The sequence below is a fragment of the Pelophylax lessonae genome (genome assembly GCF_965119305.1).
Source record: "Pelophylax lessonae genome assembly, chromosome: 6".
NCBI lineage: Eukaryota > Metazoa > Chordata > Amphibia > Anura > Ranidae > Pelophylax > Pelophylax lessonae.
Window position 1 is genome coordinate 158,695,032 of NC_138773.1, and position 21,736 is coordinate 158,716,767.

At 45.2% G+C, this 21,736-nt stretch overlaps 1 protein-coding gene across 1 annotated transcript in view; it reads right to left on the minus strand.

Moving 5' to 3' along the window:
* ABAT (4-aminobutyrate aminotransferase) overlaps window positions 1-21,736 on the minus strand; it is a 252,910-nt gene that overhangs the window by 69,507 nt on the left and 161,667 nt on the right. Inside the window, exons 8-9 of the mRNA XM_082261300.1 lie at window positions 20,496-20,588; window positions 10,016-10,078 (exon numbers count right to left, since the gene is read on the minus strand). Coding sequence (XP_082117426.1) covers window positions 10,016-10,078; window positions 20,496-20,588 — 156 coding nt within the window. The remainder of the gene's footprint in view (window positions 1-10,015; window positions 10,079-20,495; window positions 20,589-21,736) is intronic.

A 21,736-nucleotide genomic window follows, 5' to 3' on the forward strand; every position in this document is an offset into this window, starting at 1 on the left:
CTGGCAACAAAAGGGAGTACACCCCTAAGTAATATTGTCCAAATTGGGCCCAAAGTGTCAATATTTTGTGTGGCCACCATTATTTTCCAGGACTGCCTTAACCCTCTTGGAAATGGAGTTCCCCAGAGCTTCACAGGTTGCCACTGGAGTCCTCTTCCACTCCTCCATGACGACATCACGGAGCTGGTGGGTGTTAGAGAACTTGTGATTCTCCACCTTCCATTTGAAGATGCCCCACAGATGCTCAATAGGGTTTAGGTCTGGAGACATGCTTAGCCAGTCCATCCTTTTACATAGTTAAATAGTAGTTGAGGTTGAATAAAGACAATAATCCATCCAGTTCAACCTGTGTAGGTGTGTGTGACCCTAATCATCTCTCATACCCCTTAATGTTCTGATCCTTGAGATGCATGTCCAAGACTCTTTTGAAAGTAGCCATACTTCCCGCAGAAACTACCTCTTGTGGTAGAAAATTCCACAATCTTGTAGCCCTAACAGTAAAGAACCCACCGGGTTGCCTGAGGTTAAAATGCTTCTCCTCTAATCGCATTGTATGTCCTTGCATCCTCATGCAATCCTTGTGACTGAATAGCTTTTTTTCTATGCTGAGATCACCATTGAGGTATTTGTAAATTGCTATCATGTCCCCTCTCAGGCGTCTCTTCTCCAGAGATAATAAATTAAGCGATTGTAGACGCTCTTCATAATTAAGGTCCTCCAATCCCCTGATAAGTTTAGTTGCCCTTCTCTGGACTCTCTCCAGCTCCAACACATCCCTCCTGAGGACTGGCGACCAGAACTGGACAGAATACTCCAGATGCAGTCGGACCAGAGTTTTATAAAGTGGTAGAATTATAGTTTTATCTCTGGAAAACATCCCCTTCTTTATGCATGCTAATATTCTGCCGACTTTGGCAGCTGCCACTTGACATTGCATGCTATTGCCTATTCTATCCTCTACTAAGACTCCCAGATCTTTCTCCATTTTTGATTCCCCCAAAGGTTCTCCCCCTAAAGTATATTGTGCTTTTATGTTTTTTAGTCCCCAAGTGCAAAACCTTACACTTCTCCACATTAAACCTAATTTGGCATGTCGTTGCCCACTCTGTTATTTTGTTCAGGTCATTCTGTAAGATATCTGCCTCATGCTGTGTAGTTATTGCCCTGCCCAATTTTGTGTCATCTGCAAAAACTGATATAGAACTAATGATCCCGTCCTCAATGCTGTTTATGAATATATTGAACAAGGTTGGTCCCAGGACTGAGCCTTGGGGGACCCCACTTACCACCCCAAACCAGTCTGAGTATGCGCTTTTTATTACCACCCATTGGACATGCCCTTTTAGCCAGTTCCCTATCCAAGAGCAAACCTTGTGGTCGATGCCTGCAGACCTTATTTTATAAATTAAGCGCTTGTGGGGAACTGTATCAAACGTCTTAGGGAAATCCAGGTACACCACATCCACTGGTCTCCCCCCCATCTAGCTCACAGCGCACCTCCTCATAGAATGTTAACAGATTGGTTTGACAAGAACGCCCATTCGTAAACCCGTGCTTATTACTGCCGACGATGTTGTTGTCTTTAGCAAACTCTACGATATAGTCCCTTATCATCCCCTCCAGAAGTTTACATACTATCGATGTCAGACTGACCGGCCTATAATTTCACGGGACATGCCTCTGCCTTTTTTTGAATATCGGTATCACGTTAGCTTTCCTCCAATCACCTGGTACATTTCCTGTCATAATATTGTCAGCAAAGATCAGGAACAGTGGTCTAGATATAGTTTTACTAAGTTCTTTGAGTACTCTCAGATGTACGCTATCCGGGCCTGGTGATTTATTTGTGTTAATTTTATCCAGCCTTTCCCTGATTTCACCCTCTATTTGCCATAGCGGCAAGTCCTGTGAATTACTGCTAACCATACAGTCATGGTCAGTGTACCCCTCCTTTTCCTGTGTAAAGACTGAGGAGAAAAAAGCATTAAGCACGGTTGCCTTTTCAGTGTCCTCTGTAACCATCCTCCCCTCTTCGTTGATTATGTGTGCAACATGCTCGGTCATAGTTTTTTTGCTGTTGATATTTTTAAAGAATTTCTTTGGGTTCTTTTTAATATCCTCCGCTATTTGTCTTTACCCTCAGCTTCTTTAGCAAGGCAGTGGTTGTCTTGGAGGTGTGCTTGGGGTCGTTATGTTGAAATACTGCCCTGTAGCCCAGTCCTCCGAAGGGAGGGGATCCTGCTCTGCTTCAGTATGTCAGTACAGGTTGGCATTCATGGTTCCCTCAAAGAACTGTAGCTCCCCAGTGCCGGCAGCACTCATGAAGCCCCAGAGCATGACACTCCCACCACCATGCTTGACTGTAGGCAAGACACACTTGTCTTTGTACTCCTCACCTGGTTGCCCCCACACACGCTTGACACCATCTGAACCAAATACGTTTATCTTGGACTCATCAGACCACAGGACATGGTTCCAGTAATCCATGTCCTTAGTCTGCTTGTCTTCAGCAAACTGCGGGCTATCTTGTGCATGATCTTTAGAAGAGGCTCCCTTCTGAGACGACAGCCATGCAGATCAATTTGATGCAGTGTGCGGCTTATGGTCTGAGCACTGACAGGCTGACCCGCCACCCCTTCAACCTCTGCAGCAATGCTGGCAGCACTCATATCTCTATTTCCCAAAGACAACCTCTGGATATGACGCTGAGCACGTGCAATTAACCCCTTTGGTCGACCATGGCGAGGCCTGTTCTGAGTGGAAACCTGTCCTGTTAAACCTCTATATGGTCTTGGCCATCGTACTGCAGCTCAGTTTCAGGGTCTTGACAATCTTCTTATAGCCTAGGCCATCTTCATGTGGAGCAACAATTCCTTTTTTTAAGTCCTCAGAGTTCTTTGCCATGAGGCGCCATGTTGAACTTCCAGTGACCAGAATGAGAGAGTGAGACCTTGTAACACTAACGAGTCACATGACACTGGGGAGGGAATAGGGCTAATTGGGCCCAATGGACATTTTCACTTAGGGATGTACTCACTTTTGTTGCCAGCGGTTTAGACATTTTTGGCTGTTTGTGGAGTTATTTTGAGGGGACGGCAAATTTACACTGATATACAAGCTGTACACTCACTACTTTACTTTATAGAAAAGTGTCATTTCTTTAGTGTTGTCACATGAAAAGAAATAATAAAATATTTACAAAAATCTGAGGGGTGTGATTTGGTTAATCGACGGACACAGCGCTCCACAAATCATAACTAGTGGGATGTCCAAAAGCAGTGCTAAAAAGGAAAAAAAAAGGAGGGGTGGGGAAAATAACCCAAGGCTAAATATAGGAGCCCTAAACCAGGACACAGGAGCCTTAACCGGGTCACAGGAGCCCTGTCTGAAAAATAAAAAGTTTAAAAGAAAACACCTCTCAACCCCTCAGGAGGGAACAGCCCCTCTTAAACAGCAGCCTGCAAAACTTTGCGGCCAAAAGGAAGCATCCACAGATGGCAAAGTATCTACCTTAGAAGAATTCTACCTTAGAATAGAATTTTATAAAGCTATGCATCGAAGACCACATGGCCACCTTGCAAACTTGTGATATTGATGCCGGATAACGGAAGGCCCAAAAAGTACTCAGCGCCCGAGTAGAATGCGATGTGACAGGGAAAGGTGGAACCTGACCTTTAATGGAATAGGCCTGAGTCACCATCTGTCTGATACATCTGGAGATGGTAGCCGAAGAAGTGGCCAGCCCTTTTCTTGGTCCGTCCATAAAAAAAAAAAAGCGAATCTGACCTCCGAAAGGACTCAGTAGCTGCCAGATACACCTGAATCGCACGAACCACATCCAAGGTATGCAAAGAAAATTCCTTGGGATGAGCCGGTTTGGGACACAAGGAAGGCAACACAATGTCCTCATTCAAATGGAAGTCAGAAAACTTTGGGCAGGAATGATGGACAGGGACGAAGAACTACTTTATCTCTATGGACCACTAAATAGGAACTGCGACAGGATAATTCCGTCAATTCCGATACCCGAAGGGCCGAGGTAAAAGCCACCAAGAATGCCACCTTCCGGGACAACGTAGGCAAGGGAATCTCCCGAATATTCTCAAATAGCGGTTTCTGGAGAACTGAAAGTAATACATTCAAATCCCATGGTGGCAAAAGAGAATGTACAGGTAGAGCCACATGTCGAACCTCCTAAATGAAGATACGAACTAAAGAGTGCATGGCTAGGGGGCGCTGAAAAAAGATTGCCAGGGCAGACATCTGGCCCTTGATGGTACTCAAGGAAAACTTCTGATTAACGCCTTATTGAAGAAAGGTTAAGATCCGAGCCACAGAAAAGGATCGAGGATGAGCGTCAATTGACTCAAACCAAGAAATGTACGCATTCTTATTACATAGTTACTGAGGTTGAAAAAAGACATCAGTCCATCCAGTTCAACCTATGATGTGTGTGTGTGTTTGCTTTTAACCGTACATTGTATACCCCTGTATGTTGTGGTCTTTAAGGTGTCCATCTAATAGTTTTTTGAAACTATCAATGCTCCCTGCTGATACGACTGCTTGTGGAAGAGAATTCCACATCCTTACCGCTCTTACAGTGAAGAACCCCTTACGCACTTTAAGGTTAAACCGCCTTTCCTCAAGTTTTAGTGAGTGGCCACGTGTCTTATTGTATCTCCTCTCTCTGAATAGTTTGTTCCTTATGCTAGGGTCGCCAGTACAGTATTTGTACATTGATATCATATCCCCCCTCAATCGTCTCTTCTCCAGAGAGAATAGGTTCAGTGCTTGTAGTCTTTCCTCATAGCTGATGTCCTCCATTCCCCTAATTATTTTTGTTGCCCTTCTCTGGACTTTCTCCAGTTCCAGCACATCCTTCCTGAGGACCGGTGCCCAGAACTGGACAGCATACTCCAGATGTGGCCGGACCAGAGTCTTGTAGAGTGGAAGAATAATCTCTTTATTTCTGGAGTGAATCCCCTTTTTTATACAACCCAGTATTCTGTTGGCTTTGCTTGCGGCGGCTTGGCATTGCATGCCACTACCAAGCCTGTTGTCTACCAGTACCCCCAGGTCCCTTTCCATCCTAGACTCACCCAGAGGTTCCCCCCCTAGTGAGTAGCTTGCTTTCTGGTTTCTGGCCCCCAAGTGCATTACTTTACATTTTTCAACATTAAACCTCATCTGCCATGTAGTTGCCCACCCCGTTATTTTGTTCAGGTCCGCTTGCAAGGTTTCCACATCCTGCATAGAAGATATTGGCATGCCTAGTTTAGTATCATCTGCAAATACTGAGATTGTACTAGATATCCCCTCCTCTAGATCATTTATGAATAAATTAAACAGGATTGGTCCCAGGACAGAACCCTGGGGGACCCCACTTTCCACACCCGCCCAATCCGAGTACTCCCCATTAATCACCACCCTCAGGACTCTCCCCTGGAGCCAGTTCTCTATCCAGGTACTCACTCTATGGTACAATGGTGGATCTTGCTGGAAGACGACTTCCTCGCCTTCACCACAGTAGGGATCACTGATCCAGACAGACCTCTATCACTCAGTACCTGGCTTTAAATAGCAAAACCATTAAAACAAGTGACTGTAAAGCAGGATGGCAGATCAGCCCTTAGGACAACTGGTCTTCTCTGAGAGGAAGCCCCCCAAGGGATGTTTATGGCCACCAGACTGACTGGAAGATCCTCGCAGGAATTGCAGAAGGAGCCTGAGCCAAGGATTATACTGGCTTTACCGTGGCCGTTGGACGCCTGAGGCGTCTGCCAGGGGAACATGTGATCTCGCCACAAACCACGGCATCCTCCTGTGGATCCGAACCTGCTAAAGGTGCTGCAAGTAGGACTGTGCAAACAGAACTGTCTTTAAGGTGAATACCACCAGACTCAGAACCTGTATGCAAAATGGGCGAGAGAACTATCTGTGTGACAGCAGCCGGTGAATCAAGGCCTGTGGTTCCTGAAGTTTGTTCATAGGAAGGACCCCCCTGGTCCAAATTATAATCAGACCTAGGTAAATCAATTCCCTGGACAGGGATAGGGAGGACCTTAGGTAGTTCGGACATCACCTGAACCTTTGCAGGAATTAAATCCACACAAGGAGGCTCGGGACCTAAAAAACCTGAAAAAGGACAAGCTTTGTCCCCCTTTCTAGGTACCCCCAAAATAATAATTTTGTGGATCCTGCAAGTCCGGAGAAGCTAGCTCTAGGCTTACCAGACCAAGGATGCTTGAAACCTCCCGGGGAAGATTTGAAAGATCTATTTCCCTTATTCTCCCTCCCAGAAGCACTGAATAGTTTTCTTTGTGCTGAGAAGGCGGGCTGCCGTCTGCGACGAGGCTTCTTCCCTTTCCTAGACTATGGCAGGAAGGTACTCTTCCCACCCGTGATACCCTTAATGATGTTGTAACAGATCCCCAATACTTGGACCAAGTATTTCTGTCTTAGGTCTCCAGAATCTCACGTGATGCAGTGACCTGGCCCCTCAATCCCCCCCCCCCCCCCCAAACATCAGCCTATGCTTGATGAAGGGTAAAACAAAGACACTTTATTCAACAACTCACCTCCAATATATACAGTTTTAGGTGCTTGATTACAACATGCAAATGTATTGTATACAGAACATAATTAACATACCTAGCCATCTGGACAGACACAGGTGAATGAAATTACAGGCTCAGACAGGATTAGCATTATCATAATTGACTCCACAAACAACCAGCCCAAACATAGCCGAATACACATTCCTAGAAGTGTGAACACACTTCACCTCTAAACAGATAAAAGCAGAAGACATAGGCTCTCAGACTGCCCGTCTCCATTTTCAAACACACCTTATTATAACTGTCAATACACATCCCCACATTAGACGTCATTAGCATCTATTTAGTCTCAATGTGTGGAGAAGTCCTCTGCTGCAACAGGCAGCTTTAGGCCTGTAACATTGATCCCAGTCTGAGTCCGTATCTTGGGGTGACATGGATTTGAGTCAAAAGCAACACTACTCCCATGGTCCTCCAGCATATACCCCCACACAGAGCTGCACTCCCCTACAAGCCAGGGCCCGTAATCCGTGGGCAGGAGGCTGGACTCCACACTCCTCCAGTAGCCCATGGCGAACGTCCCAGCAAATGGGCGTTCGTCACAGATGTCATCCAGGGTAGCCCCAAACAGGTGATCGCCTTAAAAGGGCAGATCAATGAGAAATTTCTTAGAGGCTTGGTCTGCGGAACAATTCTTAAGCCACAGCATGTGCCTAATTACCAATGCTGAAAGAGAAAGTTTGGACTGAAAGAGATGGAGCTGTACCAAAGCTGCATCACAAAAGCTGCACCCTATGGACCATCTGGTCTGCTAAATCAACATAAGCAGTGGGGACCTGCTCACCCCCCAAGGCCCTGGCGCAAAAGCTTGGCCCATTCAGCTAGGGTCTGAGACACCAGGGCTGAGGCAAAGACTGGCCGCAATGTCGAACCAGCCATAGCAAACATGCTGCGTGCCATAGCCTCCACTTTTCTGTCAGCCATGTCCTCCACTCTTCTATCAGGATGGGGATTCCTCGGCTGGGATCATGGTAGCTTTGTTCAACCTGGAAACAGGAGGGTTCACCACTGGTGGACTAGTCCATTTTTTTTAAAGTGACTCCTCAAAAGGGTAACGTACAGCAAAACGTTTGGTGACCCCAAAGGGTAATTTTGGTTGTTCCCATCCCTTACAGGAAATCCTGTCAAAATAAGGCACATCAGGAAACCCCTTTGGAGTGCGAGGGGGCTTATGCGTACCAAACGACACAGCCACATCCGTGTCTACATCAGCCTCATCCTTCATTTTTAAAGTCTCACGCACTCCAGTGATAAGTCCATCTACTTTTTAATTCGCTGCTGCGACCATGAAGGAATCATTCTTACTATCAGATGGATCTGGGAGTGTGATATTAAGCCCCCCTGGAAGGGCCACATCCACTGTGACATCAGGCTCAGAATCAGATGAGACAGACTGAGCAGGGAAAGGTGGGGGACATTTCCTCTTGGGCATTTGCCCACACGCCACCTCCACCTGGGACACTAAGGACTGCAGGACAACAGTCAGTGCAACCATGGAAAGCTGGGGTTCCGAGGGACCTGCCATCTCCATGAGGGGGTCATTGGGGGAGATGTGACAATGAGGCTCCATAATGAAAGGAAGACCTTGCAGAACAAAAACGATCTTTTGGCACCACTCCAGAATCCCTCCAAGGCTCAGGGTACCCATCAGCAGAAAGAGATAACAGGGACCCCCAAGGACTCACCCTACCAGAGGAGTGCCGATAATTAGGACCCAGCATCACCATGGACGCCATCCCTGTTCATATGTCCCGGGCACAGGAAGTGGAAACGGAGGAGGAAGAGAAAACTGAAGAGGAACTTCGGCATCCCCACGAGGCTTTGGTTGTCTCCAGCGTCTCCTGGGGTAAGGGAAAATGGCCCCCCTGACATCGGGGCTACACAAGCATGGCCGCCAGAGACCAGCCAGACTAAGGGAAAATTCCACCATCAGCTACAGCATGTTGCCTGGATCTTCCCGGTGCCCTCTGCAAGGCTGCACCCTCCGGAAGGGGTCCCCCTCCTGAAGGTAGGACACATGTTAGGGGAGACTCCACTGCGCACTCTGCACTGGGACCCCCCTGCACTATACTCACACTGCAAACAGTAGGGCATGCACCTAGGGGTCTCCTACACTGGGACCCCCCCAGACTACCAGTGGAGGACACTATCCCAGGACCCTTACAGAGTGGTGATAGTGGGGGAGACCCCAGGGGTCTCTGCTGCATTCTCTGCCCTGGGACCCCCACCAAACAGGGGGAAAAGGGAGTGGGGGAAGCCCAGCTCACTAAGGGATTTTTAAGGATGGAAGGAGGGAACCTGGAGGCAGGTCCAACCATCCCTGGAGGTTACCCATGTCCACCAAAAAAAAAAGCCAAAAGGGGAGAGGTGGGACTGTACTTACCCTTCCATGGTGCGGGTAACGCTCCAGACAGAATCCTCGCCACTGAAGTAGGGGAGCTGTTGGCCAAGGGACTCAGACCCAAGCCTGCGAGAGGTTTAACTTGCGGGCCAGCCTCTGTCCATGAGGCTATGTCGCGGCCGGCCTGGCGTGTAGCTGCGGTCTGCACGCGCTCGCTGGCTGGGCTGGGGGGGAACCACTCGATTTAGATTATCCAGCCAGTCTCCCAGCCCGGCAGTTGGTTGTAGAGAAAAAACAAAAAAGATGTAAGGAAGGAGAAAAAAATTGCTAGAACCAGAGATCCCAGCCTAGGCCCTTACTGCTGACTAGACAGATTAAAAAACTGATTAGCTAGAGCGGAGAGGTGGGTTATATACCAAGCTGAGGACGGCCCATGGTATTTTTTGTTCTGCCTAGTCCTACTCCTAGAGGAGGCAATATAACCCAGTAGTTATGATTTATGGAGCGTTGTGTCTGTCGAACGCAAAATTATTATTATTATCTTTTTAATTACCATGCTTTTTGGGTTTATAGCGCAAAAAATAAAAAAAAATGTAGTGGTGATCAAATACCACCAAAAGAAAGCTCTATTTGTGGGAAAAATAAAGACATACATTTTATTTGGGTACAACCTTGCATGACTGTGCAATTGTCAAAGTAACGCAGTGCCATATCACAAAAAATGGCCTGGTCTTGAAGGGGGGAAATCTTTCAGAGGTCAAGTAGTTTTTTAAAGTTTTCAAAAAAAATAAAAATTTGTAAAGAAAAAAAATTGACTGCACACTTATGTTCCTGATTTGCATGTTTTGCATGCAGGTAAATTTCACAAATTAAAGCCAGAGACAGCCACGCATTTAGCATTTTCAGAAGGAGGTCCCCAATAGAAGCCTCTGTATTTCTCTCTCAGAACAGGTTGGAGCTTTTTCCTCAGCAGGAACACTACTGCTCAAGTTAAGGCATTCCAATTATTTGTGTATATTAAGAGACATTCACTATTATAATGTGTAAAATAATATACCTGGTTAATCATGCAGGATTCCAGCTCTTCTTTTGTGGCACGGTTGTGGCCTCTTTCTTTGTTCTGAAATGCAGTCATATACCTTTTAAAAAAGTGCTACAAAATGGCAAACTAAACAGCATGTACTTCCCCTAATGGAAACTGGTTAAGAAATCTGGTTAAGTATAAGTGTATTAACAATTATTGAAGGTGCACGCTCTGTGGCTGTTATCCTTATTTTTGTTTTACTGTTCAGTGAGTCACACTGTCCGAACAAGCTGAGAAGTGGAAACAAACGAGTATCACCGATCCCAGAGGTTTAAATGCCTCCATCCTAAAAACACTTACAAAAAAGTAAAAACCACAATAGCTCCTGGACTTTTTAGGGGCTCAGCACACAATTCTTACACATACTATATATGCAAAATCAATACTTTGTTCTTTAATTGTTAACTGAAAATAAACACCAGAAGACAGCCGGATGGAGAGACCATTCCCCCTGATCCAGGGTCTGGCGACTCAGATAGTCCGCCTGCCAGTTCTCCACTCCCGGAATGTGAACCGCCGTTATCGCCGGGACATGAGTCTCGGCCCAAGACAGAATGTCGGCCACTTCTCGAGCCGCTCGGGCACTCCTGGTGCCCCCTTGGTGGTTGATGTAGGCCACCGCCGTGGCATTGTCCGTCTGCACCCGAACCGGGCAACCCTGCAGCCGGTCCGTCCAGCGATGAAGACAGAGACTTATCGCACGCAATTCCAGAATGTTGATCGGAAGGGAAGACTCCCCCTCCGACCAAGTCCCCTGAGCGGACAGAACGCCCAGAACTCCACCCCAGCCCGACAGGCTGGCATCCGTGGTGATCACCGTCCACGAGATCGGACGAAACGACTTGCCCCCGGACACCAACGGGGACTGGAGCCACCACAGAAGGTTTTCCCTGGTGCGAAGACTCAACGAGATTTGAAGATCCAGAGATTGAGGTCGCCCGTCCCACCTGGACAGGATCTCCGCTTGGAGACCCCGCGTGTGAAACTGTGCGAAAGGAATCGCCTCGAAGGCCGAGACCATCAATCCCAGACATCTCATACACGTCCGCAGAGACGAGTTCGGAACGTCCCTGAGGGACCTGACTTCCTCCCGGAGAGAGTCCTGAGTTTGTCTTCCGGCAGGAAGACCTTCGCCTGCACCGAGTCCAGTATCATTCCCAGATAGGGGAGACGAACCGACGGACTCAGTGTCGACTTTGGAAAATTTATCGTCCAACCAAACTCCTGCAGAGTTTGCATGGGGACAGACAGGTCCTCCTCCAGACCTTGTCTGGTCGCAGACCAAACCAGAATGTCGTCCAGATACCCCAGGACAGAAATGCCCTGGGCCCTCAATAATGCCAGAACCGGTGCAAGCACCTTGGTGAAGACCCGCGGAGCCGAGGCGAGACCAAAGGGCAACGCCACGAACTGGTAGTGATCCTCCGCAATGGCAAAACGAAGGTACCTCTGATGACCCTCGAATATGGGGATGTGAAGGTACGCATCCTTCAAATCGATGGAGGCCATGAATTCCCCCGGAACCAGGGCAGCCACCACCGACCGCAGGGATTCCATGCGGAACTTGCGAACCCGCACAGAGCGGTTCAGAGCCTTCAAGTCCAGAATTGGACGAACCTTGCCCTCCTTTCTGGGCACGGTGAACAGATTGGAATAAAACCCCCGAAACCTGTCCCGATGAGGCACCGGGACCACCACTCCCTGAGCCCTCAGGTCCCGCACCGCCAGGTGCAGATCCCGCAGGCGCTCTGGAGACAGTTGAAGATTTGAGGGAAAAAATCTGCTCTCCGGCCGAGAGAGAAACTCGATCTTGTAACCAGATCGAACGATTTCCAGAACCCATCTGTCCCGCACACGGGCCAACCAGGGCTGAAGAAAACCGAGCAAGCGTCCCCCCACCCCAAAACTGGGTGAGGGCGCCCCTTCAGGCCGAACTGTTATGGGCTGCAGGTCCGGATTGGCCGGACTTCTGTTTCCCAGACCAGGGCTTCTTCTGAGAGCCTTGACCTTTGAACGGTTTGCCCTTGTAGTGCGGCCGAAAGGCACGAAAGGACCCCTGAGGGGGCCGAAAATTTGCATGCTTCTTCCCAGAAGCCCCCTTAGCCTTGGGGAAATGGGGCAAGAGAGTGCTTTTACCCCCGGTGATCCCCTTAATCAACACATCCAGGGACTCCCCAAAAAGGCGAGACCCATCATAAGGCAGATTGGCTAAGGTCTTACGTGAAGATTGGTCCACCGACCAACATTTTAACCAAACCAGGCGGCGAGACAACACCGCCACGCTGTGCACACGTGCAGCCAACGGAATCAAGTCCAGGTCCGCATCACACAGATACATGACACCCTGGTGGATCTGATCCACCATATCCAGGGTCGCCGCCGAGGCCGAATCGGCCACTAGGACGCGCCTAAGCATCTGCGTCCAACTTGCGATCGCCTGGGCCGCCATGAGAGAAGCAAACAGAGCCTTAAGCATAGAACCCGTAACAGAATAAGTATGACGGGCAAGAGACTCCAGTCTCCTATCCGTGGCATCACGGAAAACAGGGGAACCCTCTGCAGGAATCGCAGTGGCTTTGTTCAAAACCGCAATTGCATGATCCACTGGTGCAGGCACACACCACCGTTCATCAGTGGCAGGCGAAAAAGGATAACGCAGCTTGAATTTACTTGGTACCGCAAAAGGTTTGCGCAGATCGCGCCATTGATCCTTAACGGCGCGCTGAAAATCAGCATTGCAGGGAAAAACCTGCGGCGTCCTGCGTTTTCTCTGCGTCCCATAAGCCGCCAAGGCAGCGGGGGGACACACTTCGTCCTGCAAACGCAGCGTTTGCTTAATGGAAGCAATCAACTCATCCATGATTGCAAGCTCTTCAGGCGAGCCAGGGGGAGAATTATCGACCCCCTCAACTTCAGCCTCCACCTCAGACCCCACTAGATCAAGAGAGGAGTGGGACCCTGATAAGGAGGTCCCTGCCAGAACAGCCCCATCACCTTCACCCTCAGAATCAGAGGACAGAGCAACTCTGGGCCGTTTAGTAGATTGAGCAGCCACCAGCATTTGCACCTGAGCAGCAAGGCCAGCCACAATAGTGGCTAAATCCCCCCCTGGGGGGGAAACAGCGGTCCCCTGGCTTTCCACCAATACTGTAGGAAATTTGCCCTCCTGAGAATCCATTGCCCCTGTAATGCCAGACAACCAAGGGTTAACTGCCCCTTTTTAGCAAGCGCGGCAAGCGCAGCCCACCGCACCACACTCAAGCACAATGAGACCCCCACAGGGAGTATGCAAACTGAACACAGGCAATGGATAGCAAGAACAGAAGGATAAAACCTGAGGAGACCCTCGCCGCTGCTGCAGCCTCGATCGGTGTTCCTGGAAAGAGGAAGTGATGCTGCCAGGGCGCTCTATGTAAGCCTATGGAGGCTACAAGAAAATGGCCGCCATGCATGTAAACCATGCGGCCGGAGCGGGTGCAGGCAAAATGGCGTCGTTTGGCGCCGAAAACGCCGCTCCACAGTGCAGTAAAACACATATTACAATCCAATATAAGGATACATGTTAGATCGCCGCAGCGATCGCTGTATATGCCCAAACATGCCAAGAAAAAACATGCCCCACAGCACACAGCTCTCACACTGCCCAGCCTGACACACACAGTGTCATACAGCTTCCCCCCCCCCCCCCTTGCAGCCCACAGCATGCAGCCGAGAGATAGGGAGACAAGCAGTGTGAATAGAGGCAGGTTACACAGTCCCAGACTGACACCCCCCCAGACAGACAGGTCCCCACATAAATACACTTACCTCACATGGCGTGGGGGACCCGCACAGGCGAACAAGCCGCTGCACATGAGGCAGGGAGAGTCGGAATTCAAGACGCACAAAATGGGGGTTAAGAAACCGCACAGCGTCCAGTGAGGTAGCCACCTCACCAATCATCCCTGCACCGAACAGGGATGGGTCGTTCACTATGCCAGGAGCGTTACCTGGCTGAACGCTCGATGGCAGACTGGGAAGCCACTGACCCACGACCTGCGACCAGGGGGATCAGCCCGAGACCCAGTCCGCATGATCCTCTTCGTCCGAAGAACTAACTAACGCTGACAAAATAACAGCTAATAAAAGGTAGAGAGAAAAACTCAAACAAAATATTAAAAAGAAGAAAGAGTCTGGGACAGAAAGTCCCAGCACAGAGAGAGCCAGCCACTCCTGACAAGCTAGACATTAAAACTGAGATATGGTTGCAGGAAGTAGGAGGGTATTGACTGAGGGGACCACCCCTTGAGGGTGGGATATGTTAAAGCTTTATTGTTAACATATTCTGTTGCCTAGCTACTCCTTCGGAGCAAAGTCTAATACCCCATATGTGACGAATATGAAGAGGCGGCGACTGTCGGAGGACGTAAGAGAAATGCTCTTTTAAGATATTCCTTCTTGGTACATATAGTTACAAAGTTAGTCAGGTTGAAAAAAGACACAAATACATCTGGTTCAACCAACTGGTCAAATACAAAACATTGCATACAGATGTATAGTCTGGGATTTGCAAATCAACATAAAAATGAAGATCATAATCTCAACGCATTTCATGAAACACAGTTCACTTCATCAGAAGTTTGATGAAAATCCATATAGGGGAGTCAGCCAACATACAACCAAAAGGGGCAAATGAAGAGCAAAACAGAAGAAAAAAGAGTGGAGCTGGGGAAAAGATAACAGCAAAGATTATCCAATTAAAACAGTGCCTGAACAGAGCCCCCAGTCCTAGCAAACAACGGTGCCAACAGCCAATACGTACATGCTTATTCCATGACCGTGACTCACTAGGTAATGAAGAGATAAAAATGACAGTCCTGGAGCATGCATCTTCAGACAAGTCTCAAATACCAACTTCCTTATTTCGGATAGGTTCCTTTTAGTGCCGGTTCACACTACTGCGATCACAGACATCGCATATAATTCGGAGCGCACTGCTCCTAAAATCACATGCGATGTCTGTGCAGTGCGAGTTCAGCCATACAGTTTGTATGACTGAATTCTCACCACAATCGCAGTGAACACGCACAGGACCCTTTTTTTCGTCCGCAGCAGAATCGGATCACATGGTGGTTCACACCAGTGCAATCCGATTTCTGTGCGAACTGTCAGATCGCACTGCGATATGTGATCTGATCTGGGGGTGTTAACTGTGAATTGACACCCCCAGCGTATCGCATATGGCAGTGTGAACTGCCTGTGCTGCGGATGCGATGCGGGAACACGCAGTATATACGCAGTGTTCCTGCATCGCAATAGTGTGAACCGGCACTTAATGGCAGATATGGTGAGGGCTCATTGTAGCAAACATCTCTGGTTTATCATAACAGCAAACTTAAGGGCAACATTATTCAGCCTCCGGGTTAGTTGCTTAATCATTAAAATATTTTAGTTCTTTGAAAATAACTTTAGATATAGTAAGGATTACGCTAGTTGATCCTTATGTTATGCTGCCAAAAACTGTGCCTTAATTTTCATTCAGCAGAAGAAACATTTAAATAGTTCTCATTTTATTCTTCAAATGCATGGATAGCAAGCAGTTCCATATTTCACTGAACTCCAGTCAAACCGCTAAGTACACAATTGAAATACATTAGTCCAAATAGAGTTGCCGTTTAAATATTTAAAAGAAAGCAAAGAAAGTCCAAAGAGTGATAAACCAGAGTACACTGAAGTGAAACGAATGCCTTAGCTCCTAAAGTGTTACTAAACTCAGATCCTGCATTCACTATATCTGGTCTCCTACAGTACACAGAACATAGAAATGCAATTATGTTAGTAAATATAAACTGATAAATACCTGTATCAGTTAGCGTGGTAATTTGTAGGAGGAGTTTTCATTTCTCCCACAATTGTCCTATCAGGCTTCAAGACCCTACATTTTTTGTCTGATCATGTCTGGACAGTACTGATTGTCCCTGTGCTGATCACATGTACCCAGAGATGTATAGTAACGAAGTAGAACTACTTAAGTACTGTACTTAAGTACCGAAATGCGGTATCTGTACTTTCCTAGAGTATAATTTTTTTCTCCTACTTCTACTTTTACTTCACTACATTTTTTCGATGATTTCGATACTTCTACTCAAGTATTTTTTTTTTGTGCTGCATAGTTACTCGTTACTTTTAAAAAAATTACCACTGCCAGAACAGTAGATGGCAGGTTGCATAAAGCTCAAAAAAATGTGTATAATGTCATTTGTAAATCAGCGCATACGAAAATAAAGGCTGTGTATAATAAAAGCTGCTATACCAAATCTTTCCAATAAAAAGAAAATATGAAACAAACAAATAAATTGTGCTACAGCGCTTAAAGTGCATCAAGAAACTAGTAACAAACACAGGTTAATCATTTGAATAAATCATTTGAAATAATAAAAAACAATATGATGTTCAAACTTTTGACTTCTTTCTTTAATAACTACATAACACAGTACTTGTACTTCTACTTTCAGTACTTGAGTAGAATTTTTTTTTCAAAACTACTGGTACTTTTTACTTTTAGTACTTAAGTAGCAATTTTTTTGAAAAAACTACTTGCAATACTTAAGTAAAAAAAATGTTGAATACTTTAGTACTTCTACTTAAGTAACTTTTTCTGCGAGCACTTCCACTTCTACTTAAGTAACTTTTTGATCGAGCACTTGTACTTTTACTCAAGTAGAAATTTCGAGTACTTTATACAAGTCTGCATGTACCCTCCCAAGAAAAAAAAAAAATCCTCCATCAATCAAGATGTGACATCCCACCCACTGTGTTCTTTAGTTACTGGGCATGGAGGACAGAGGGACTGGGCTGTCATTTAGGATCTGTATACACACCCAACTGTGTGATGTTAATACCATGTGACCTGAATAACTCCGCTAAAACCAGGAAGTATCCTATCCAAAATTCAAAAAATCTAAACTGAGCATGTGCAGCGTAACTACACTAACTGTGCTTATCTGGACTTGTCCAGAGTGAACTTGCAGGAGGATCTGTGCAAACAGGATCACACAGCATTTTTACACAATGCAGAGGATTAATCACTTAAGTTACACAGCGAGTATAACAAGCACGCTATTCTGCATCTATAGACAGATTTTACTCGTGGGTTTAGTAACACTTTAAGTGGGCAATTTATTCTGTTCATGCTTTTGTGATGATGCGCTTCAGATTGCTGTGCACTTGAAAAAGGTTTACATGTGACAGAATTCCCTCAAGAGTGGCGGGTACTGTAACCCTGCCTGGGCCTCTGTCCCCTTGAATGGACAGAGGCCCAGGCAGGGTTTAAAGCCACAAGTGTGAGAGACCTTCCATAACAGGAGGTCAATATAAGCAGCCAATCTATGAGGTGGAGGCCTTTTCACTTGGGATCACACACCATTCGGGTTATGGATAGCGCACTTTGTGACTGAATGGACTTTGGTTTATCACTCTTTGGACTTTCTTTGTTTTCTTTTTAATATTTAAAGGGCAACTCTATTTAGACTATAATGTTTGTGCTGTGAGTGTCTCACAGAAGAGTTGCTGCTCTGTATGTAGATAATTTGTCTAAGATATATGTCTTTTGTTATTTTAAATAGCGCAGTTTTTATTTTTCACTTAAGTTGAAATACATACAAGGGAGTGATTTTACTAAAGGATTTGCATTTCTTTCCACCGGGTTCTGATATTTACACAGATCTATCTTGCGGTGCAGGAGGCCTATTTTTTCCCTACTGCAGTTGCACAGTATACAAAAATTTAAAGTTCGGTCATTACATAGTGGTCCCTCCTCACCATGTAAAAAAAGCACATTTAACTTACTTTAACCACTTTACCTCCGGCCACTGTGCTGCTACTGCGGCACAGTGGCTCGTTATCGTCCAGCGACGTAGACCTACGTCGCTGGACTCCTCCCCCTGTAGGCAGCGCTCGCGCACCGCCGGAGGCGCGCTCCCGCTGTTTTCATTCACAGCGGGAGTCGCCGCCGCTCTTCCCCGATCGTTGGGGAATCTAGTTTGGAGATCCGCCCGCCTGTGTAAACAGAGCGGGCGGATCTCCTAAGTGACAGGGAGTGACAGATCGGAGTGTTCAGCATAGCTGAACATCCGATCTGTCCCTGGCTCACTCAGTCACCTCCCCCCCCACACGTTAGTAAGCACCAGGCATACATTAACCCCTCCCTCGCCAATAAAATTAACCCCTTCCCTGCCAGTGTCATTTTTACAGTAACAGTGCATATATATAGCACTGATTACTGCAGTAATGTCACTGGTACCCCCAAAAGTGTCAAAAATGTCAGTCAAGGGTCCGATCTGTCCGCCGCAATGTCGCAGTCCCGCAAAAAAAAAAAAAAAAAAAAACGCAGATCGCCGCCATTACTCGTTAAAAAAAAAACACCAAAAATGACAGAAATCTTTCCCTTAGTTAGTAAACGCAATAACTTTTGCGCAAACCAATCAAAATATGCTTATTGTGATTTTTTTTACCAAACATAGGTAGCAGAAAACAAATTGGCCAAAAATTTTAAAAAAATTTGATTTTTACATATTTTTTGGGAGGAATTTCATATAAAAAAAAAATGTTAAAAATATTGTTATTTTTTCAAAATAAACGCTCTTTTTTTGTTTATAGCGCAAAAAGTAAAAATCGCACAGGTGATCAAATACCACCAAAAGAAAGCTCTATTTGTGGTAAAAAAAGGACTTAAATTTCGTTTGGGTACGGCGTCGCACGACCGTGCAATTGTCAGTTAAAGTCGCACAGCGCCGAATCGCAAAAAGTGGCCTGGACGTAAGACAGCAAAATCCTCCGGTGGTAAAGTGGTTAAAGGAAAAACATCTGCGGAGAAAAAGTTAGAAAATGTATACACCCAGTTCTGCACTAAAATGGGTGCGATCACATTTTTTACTGCAAGATCCTTGAAAAGTAGAGTACACCAAATCCCATGAGAATTTCTCATGAGATTTGGGATCCTCTGTATTTTCAGGATCTTGCTGGAAGGATTGTGACACCATTCCCACCTAGGCTCTGTGGGAGGAAGCTGGGTGTATTTTCTTTACTTTTTTCTTTACGTGTTTACATGTGCACCACCAAGTAGAAAATCAGACATTTAGTGCAAGATCTGATTTAAAGGTCTATTGACACCAGCTGCTGCATTACAACGTAGTTGCTGGTGTATGGTGGAAAGCTGCTGATTCAATAATTTCTATTGGCTACTCTATGGTGTGAGGTGGTGGACTGTCTCACATTGCGCTTCCCTGGAAAAAAGGTACGGCATGCTGTACTTTGTTTCAACACACACCAGCATAACACGGTGGTGTGAAATAGCCAGGGAGGGGACAAGGCATTTTAACTTTTCTTGTGGTGAAACTGTGCTGGAATAGCCACCCAATGCAGCCCCACTACACCTGGTGTAAAGCGGCCCTAAGTAATAATTTCATATCTCGTCACTTCCCTAGTTTGTGACTCTAGAGTAAAAAGAGAAGCAGCATACCAATGAGCCCATTTATCTGTCACTCTGCACTCTCTATTAGCATGTTTCTCATTAGCACGTGAGCACTGCAGCACAACTGGGTGGCTACTTGTGCTGTTTACTAGTTTCCCCAGACTGAGCTCTACTGTACATTGAGGTTGGGCACAAAGTCAATTTTAGGTACTTCTAGTGCTTGCATTAAACAAAATATGTTAAATGATGTATTAATAATTAAATTACTGCTTTACCGTGTGTCCTTTAGATTTGCCCAGAGTTAAACTTTAAATTTTGTGTCAATAGTTAAAGGGAATTTTTCTGTCATTCAGAAAGCCAGAGGACATTCAAATACTCTTGATAAAGCATAGTTGGCTGTGTAACTTTAGCAAAACACTGTCAATACAAAAAGGCCAAACTAATAATATAAAGCCACTTTAAAAATCTTTAAAACTGAATGTATACACCACTGTTTTTAAATAATGATGAGTTTGATGAACTGGCGAATAATGAATCTGTCAAGAAAATGCTCTAAACAACTGGACAGACTGATTAAAATTACATGAAAGTGCTATCTATTCTAGTCAAGTGAAATGTTGGGGAACATAAAATTGGCATTGCTATTTGGTGAACACTTCCCCTTCCTTGATATGAGGACCAAAGTTTAATCAAAGAGCTGTAGCGATAGGTAAACAAAAACCCATCTTACCATACTACATACCTGGGGCAGGTACAGAAACTGACAAGTTTAACAATAGAAGAAATTAACCTAAATTCATCACATTGTTTTTAGACTCAGATAGGAGTGAACTATGGATTATAGTAAGAGTGCTCCCAGAAACCTCTGCAAGTTCAATATACAGACACTCCCAAATGGACTAAGTGCTATTGTGAGAAACCATAGCTCAGATTTTATTAATCCTTCCACCACTGGTTAAATAGCAATCTTAATGGCCAAATCATGTATAAGTTTGCACTTACTCTGTACCACATAAATATTAATTTAAAAGCATTTTCATTTGAGCATGATCCACAGGACATTGTAATTATTTGGGCCAATCCCTTTGGTCCAATCTAGAAGAGAAAAATAATAGGGAAAAAGAGAATGTATTTTACATGTCATATTTTAACAAAATTATAAAATGAACAATCACATGAAATCAACAAATGGCGATAACATACAAGCCTGTTTGAAAATAAAAACAAGTATTAAGTATATAAGTGTAGGTTTAAACTACTACGTTTTTCATTCAATACATTTTTATTATTTTTAAGAGTGTATTAGACAATCTGAATGATACATAGCAGCAAAAAGAAATTGGCAAGCTTAAAGAAGCCAACATAACAGATGGATACCATAACAAAACATTTTGTATTTCAATTTTAAATGGATCAGGGAATTGAATTAGTAAAGAACATATAATATAAAAAAAAGTTGTTTGGAGGAATCAAGCCAAACTACAGATTTATAACAAAATAAATCTGTGCACTTTGGATGACAAATTGTTGTAAAATAAGATGCTCTGTTTTTTACGAAGATATTATGAAATGATTAGGTAACAGATACAATAAAAAATGTGCAATAAGCAAAATCAAAACAATAGTGAATGGCAAAGTGTCACTAGATAAGTGAAACTTGTATCCTAGAACGGTGTAACAAGTGAATTACATCAAAAATATTTTTTTTTTGGAATAAGTTCTGTTCACAAAAAAATGGCAAACAATAAATGGTGCAAAAAGTTCATAAATCAAGGGCAATGAATTAAAGCGATATGTGATAAAATCTTGCACGGTCGCCTGCAGTGCGGTCCGCGCTAGTTGACGGTACTTTTCTAGCTCCAATCCTTTATCTTTTATAAACACTTGCTGTGATTAACGAGATTAAGGAGCACCATAAGCCTGGATACATTCCCCAGGCATATGATCTCTTGGTGGGATCATTTGATTTGGTAAGTGGACAGTTTTCACATATAGAATACAGCAGTGACACACTTTCCATTGTGGATCATTTCAGCTGCACTACAGTTTGTTGTATTTACATGTGAGAAAGTTAGAGCATACTGAGTTGTGGAACACTGGACTATTTATGAACTTTTCGCAACGTTTATTATTTGTCATTTTTTGTGAACAGATCGTGGCTACTTTTTCACAAAAACATTTTTGCTGTAATTTACTTGTTACACCAATCTAGGCAACAAGAGGTTAACTTATCTAGTGACACT